Genomic DNA, 5,364 nt, shown 5'->3' with positions numbered 1-5,364 from the left:
GCTGCACAGGGTCGAGGTGGGGAGGAAGAGGAAGAGGAGGAGGAGGAGGAGGAGGGATGTAGAAATGATGAGAAGTGATTTGGGAGCAGTTTCAAGCATCACTGCCTGGTCAAGGGAAGGGATTGTTTCACTCTGCTCTCCAGTGGAGTGGCCTCACCTCGAGTCCTGGGGGCAATGTAAGAAGGATCCAAAGATGTTAGAGTGTATCCAAAGGAGGCACAAGGAGATTGGGAAGGTGCTAGAGGGGAAGGGTCTGAGGAGAAGCTGAGGGTGCTTCTCTTGTTCAGCTGGAGCAGAAGAGACTCCTTGGGGTCTGCAGCTCCTCCCAAGGGGAGGCAGAGGGGTAACTCTCATCTCTGCTCTCTGGGACCAGGGACAGACTGGAGGCAATGTCTGGAGCTGTGTCAGAAGGGCTGAGATGGATATTAGGAAAAGATTCTTCCCCCAGAGGTGTTTGGGCACTGAACAGCTCCCCAGGGCAGTGGTCACAGCCCCAAGGCTGACAGAGCTCCAGGAGTGTTTGGCCAATGCTCTCAGGCACATGGTGAGATTGTTGGGGTTCTGCTGCTCAGGACCAAGCATTGGACTCAATGATCCTTGTGAGTCCCTTCCATGTCAGCAGATTCTTGGATTCTGTGCACAAATCTTTGATTCAATTTTTCTTTGATTCTATGATTCTGGAGCACAGCTCTTATGAGGAATTGTCGAGGGGACTCAGCCTGAAGGAGAGGAGGCTCAGGGAGACCTTCTTGCTCTCTACAACTTCCTGACAGGAGGTTGAAGCCAGGTGAGGGGTCAGTCTTTTCTCCCAGCTCCCACTGTTCCCACCTTTCCCACTTCTCCCAGGTGCTGCATGGCAGGAAGATGTCAGTGAAAGGGTTGAGGGCTGGAGGGATGCACTACAAGTATTTCCTCCCACCAGAGCAAGCTGGAAGCAGCAACCTGTGTTTGTATTTATTTCTCTCTCAAGAAAAAAAAAAAAAAAAAAGGGAAAAGGGCACCTGAGCTCATAATTTGCAAAAGTTGGATGAGAAACCTGGAAGCTGCCAGGCCCTGCATCTTTAAAAGCAGTTAAATTCCTCTTCTCTGCACTAGGAGGCACCTTGAACCTTCCTCTTGGCCCAGAGCAGAGCCCATCTGCTTCCTATTACCTTCCCATAACGCAGCGGGCCAAGGAGCTGGGCTTTCAGGGAATTCTGTCTGCAGCCCCGATGTTGAAATTAGTAACAGTTGTCATCTGCTTCGCTCTTTTTTTTTTTTTCTTTTTTTTGCTTTATTCCAGCTTGGATTTTAACCCCCCCTCCCCAGCCCCTTCCTTCTCTGTGTTTTGGGAGTGTGGGAAGAGGTGAGGTCGATGCCACCACCATGTTGGAGTTCTGCTGCCGCTTCCTCGCGCGGGCGGCACAGCCCTTTGGGTTCACGCGGCGAAAGGCACCTTGGCACGGGGAGCAGGGAGCATCAGCCGCTCACGCTGTGCCTGCCAAGGACAACGAATTCCTTGGGAAGGAGCAAATCGGAAGCGGCCCAAGCAGGGAGGCACGAGACCCAAGAGGTCACCCCATGCCTTGAGCCTTCCCGCGGCTCCTCCATCCCAATCCGTGGGACCTTGGCATCCCACTGGTCCCACTGTGGCTCCTTGGGTTTGTCCAGTGGCTACTGCTCAGAGAGCAGATCTGCAAAGTGAGGTTATGGAAAAGTTTATTTGTATGGAAGCAGCATGGAGCATTTGCTCCTCCAGCTCTCTCCTCTTCGCTCCGGGTCCTTCTCCTGCAAGAGACAGGCTCGTCGGGGTCTCGGAAGCGAAGCGCCGTTGGGAAGGGGCCATGTTTTCCCTGCTGTGTGCTGGGCCCTTCCCCCAGCCCAGCTTACTGGAATTTTGCAGCTGTAATTCTTGACTTGTGCTGCTCCAAACATGCCTCCTTCCCCCAAGGTCAAGGCCACAGGGTCTTGGCGCCTGCGCTTCCCTCCCGGCCCCTGTTCCGGGGGATGCAGAGGAGCTGAAGGGGAAAGGTTGAGGGGAGACGAGGGCACCAGGCATGGCTACCCCAACACAGGATCATGGAGAGGCAGAGGAAGGATGGGAAACAACGACCCTTAAGGAAGAGGGTTCAACAGCTGGAAAACAAGAAAAATGAGCAGTGTGAAGCCCAGGAGAAAATATACTTCAGCTGAGCAACTTTCTGTCCATGGACCTTGGAGCCGTGACAGGATTTAAAAGCTGGAATCTTGAGCTCTAATAGATGCTGAAAAATGCTGACTTAGGAGAGGGCTGCAGCACGCTCGGCTCTGTGTTCATCCTCTCCCTTTTCCAGCCCTCTTCCTGCTGCCCTGCAGCACCACAGCACTGGGCTGTGCCCTGCTGTGACTCTAGCTCTGCCCTCTGTGCCACAGCCTGGGGGTGACACTCCAGATGATGCTGGCACCAGTTGGATGTGGCCTCATGGGTGCTGATCACAGCATCCTCATGTCGTGGTGGATAAGGGCAGAATTCCTGCCCAATCCTCTTACCTCTGCTTTCTGCTTCCCTTTACTTGTCACAGGGAAACAGAACAGCCCAAGATGAGACTCAGACAGTTTTTTCTCATCAGGCAGTTTATTCTCATGGTTGCTTGTAGGATGAATTTTTGAGCCCACTATCATGTTGTGTCTAGGCTTTACAGAAACCAGCCTGCCAAGTGGTCCCAGTGCCTGGGGAGACAAGCCTGAGGTCTCACAGATGATCTTTGGCCATTTTAAACTGTACATAAGCAGTTAAAAATCTAAGCATTTAAAATATGCAACTCCAAATTGTTGGTTCAAAGCTGCGTGTTTCATCTTCTCGGCATTTCTGCTTAGTCGGGAAAGATAAATAACTTAGATTGATGGCTTTAAGCTGAAGGAGGGTAGATTTAGGTTAGATATTAGGAAGAAATTCTTCCCTGTGAGGGTGGTGAGGCACTGGCACAGGTTGCCCAGCGAAAGCTGTGACTGCTCCATCCCTGGGAGTGTTCCAGGCCAGGTTGGACAGGGCTTGGAGCAACCTGGGCTGGTGGAAGGTGTCTCTGCCCATGGCAAGGGGTGGAACAAGATAATCTTGAAGATCCCTTCCAACCCAGATCATTTTATGACTCTGTGATAATTACTGGGGCAGGAATAATCTCTTGAGTGTCTTCTCAGACCTCACCTATGTACTCGCTGGCCTGTGATGGGTATTATTCCAAGACCTTACAGCACAAATAACTGCACAGTAAAGGTGGGAAAACAAGTAGAAATAAACTGCAAACTCCTCTAAGAACACAAGGTGAAGGGGAGCAGTGCAGACCCAAGGAGGAACCAGACCCCCCTGCCCTGTGCCCTAGCTAGTTGTCAGCCTTTGCTGTTTAAAACACACAAGAGCAGAGCATGGCAGGGGTTAATGATGTTATTCCAAGTGTTTCCTTACTGGGATGAGGACCACACACATGCCATGGCTGTTGACACCTTTGCAAAGAGCACCTTCCTCCCATCTCCAGCCAAGCCTCACCTTCCCAGCAGCTCAGGAGCATCTGTCCTGCCTTTCCCAGCTGTGCTCCAGCAAGTGGGATCTGTATCTGAAATCAGATTTCAGTATGTATTTCTTAAGGATCTGTTGTCTTTGCAGGAAGGTTTGTGTTTTGCTGCAGGGCTGCTCTGGAGCAGAGTATCACTGTTCAGTTATTTGGGATTCTCCAGGCTGTAGTTAGGTATGTGCCATATTCATCGCATACGTCATCGCATCGCTGGATAGAAAGAAAACCCACAGGCTTTATGCAACTCTCCATCTCCAGCACCATGTGAGCTTTGCATAATTGCCTCAGCCTGAGTGGAAATTATCTGCAAGCCAAAAACCTTTCACTGAAGCCATTACCAAATCATTTTAAATAACAAATGCAATGGGAAGCTCAGGATCCAGTTGTGGATAGGGCTGAGGGTGAGTTCACTGAATGGATCCTTTGTTTCCAATCACTTTTTTAGGTTTAGCCAACACACTCTGGGAGCAAGTGCTCTTCCCTCAGTGCAGTGACAGTCCTTAAAGTGTATTTTAAATCCAGAGGAACCAGTAGAGAGGATTTCTGGGTTGCTGCTCACAACCACCTTGCTAATGCTGTGTTTTCCTGCTCTCCTTTAAGAGATCAGGTAACTGAGACCAGGTCACTCTTTAGTCTGTGCTTCGTTGTGGGTGTTGCCACAGGACAAAGAGTTCCCATTGATTCTGAGCTTTTTTTCCTCAGGTATAAGGTATATAACAGTGCTGCTGTTGGAACAGCTCGGGGGCTGTGCTGGGAGAGCCCCAAGGTGTGCAGTGTCACTGTAGCAGGACAACGTGGCTTTCCAATGCTGTGAGCTGATGTGGTTGGTTGTATCTGCATTCACTTCCCATCCCTTTCTCCTCTCTTGCTTTCTTTCCAGCTCACTCCTACCTTCTCCAAGACAGCGTTCACCCTGCACGCTGTGTTCTCCGTCGAGTCCTTCTCCTCCATTCTTTGTCTCTCCTGTTCACTCATCCCCACCCTCTCCTTCCCAGGGGCAATGCCTGTGGTTCAGATTAGCCCATGCTGACCTGCCTGGGCCCAGCACACTGCCCAGACACCAGTGGCCTCACTGCCTTGGGGAGAGCACGGAGCGGCCGAGGATGCCTGCGGAGGGACCGAGGACTCCTGTCTCGACATAAGCAGTGGCCGAGGGAGAGACATGTGGGGACAGCGACCTTTCAGCTGGCACAATACTCCCTGCACTGAGACAAGCAGCTCTAACCATGGCAATAGCTTGGAGGCTTCTCACGTGGACTGTCATCCTCACTGCAGCCGTGTGCACCTTTCCTGGTTACACCTTCCAGTCACAAGGTAGGGATCTCCATGGGGAGGGGAACTGGGTCCAGCTGGCTCTGCTGGCAGAAACCCTAGTGCTGGCCCTGGGGGAGGTATTGGGGCCACATTATGCTCAGGAGTATGTGTACTGCTGCAGAGTTCCTCCTGCTGCATTTACCAGTGTTTTCCATTGTCCTCCACAGAAAGGATGTGTTTTGCTCTCAGATGTTGTCGTGGTTTAACCCCAGCAGCAGCCAAGAACCACGCAGCCTCTCACTCACTCCCCCATCAGTGGGATGGGGGAGTGAATTAGAAGGGGAAAAGCTACAAAAACTCATGGGTTGAGATAAAGACAGTTTAATAGAGAAAGCAAAAGCTGCACACACAAGCATAGCAAAACAAGGAATTAATTCACTGCTTCCCACAGACAGGAGGTGTTCAGCATCTCCAGGAGAGCAGGGACCATCACGCGTAACAGTTCCTTGGGAAGACAAATGCCATCCCTCCAGATGTCCCCCCTTCCTCCTTCTTCCTCTGACCTTATATACTGAGCATGATG

At 51.4% G+C, this 5,364-nt stretch overlaps 1 protein-coding gene across 1 annotated transcript in view; it reads left to right on the top strand.

Moving 5' to 3' along the window:
* Window positions 1–4,753: 4,753 nt before the first annotated feature.
* LOC103808672 (A disintegrin and metalloproteinase with thrombospondin motifs 10-like) overlaps window positions 4,754–5,364 on the top strand; it is a gene marked incomplete at its 3' end in the record, with an annotated part of 35,939 nt that continues 35,328 nt past the window's right edge. The window contains exon 1 of the mRNA XM_009081479.1: window positions 4,754–4,841. Within this exon, the coding sequence (XP_009079727.1) occupies window positions 4,754–4,841 (88 nt within the window). The remainder of the gene's footprint in view (window positions 4,842–5,364) is intronic.

Source organism: Acanthisitta chloris, unplaced genomic scaffold (genome assembly GCF_000695815.1).
Source record: "Acanthisitta chloris isolate BGI_N310 unplaced genomic scaffold, ASM69581v1 scaffold15910, whole genome shotgun sequence".
NCBI lineage: Eukaryota > Metazoa > Chordata > Aves > Passeriformes > Acanthisittidae > Acanthisitta > Acanthisitta chloris.
Note: the sequence above shows the minus strand (reverse complement) of the source record. Positions and strands in the feature narration are given on the sequence as shown.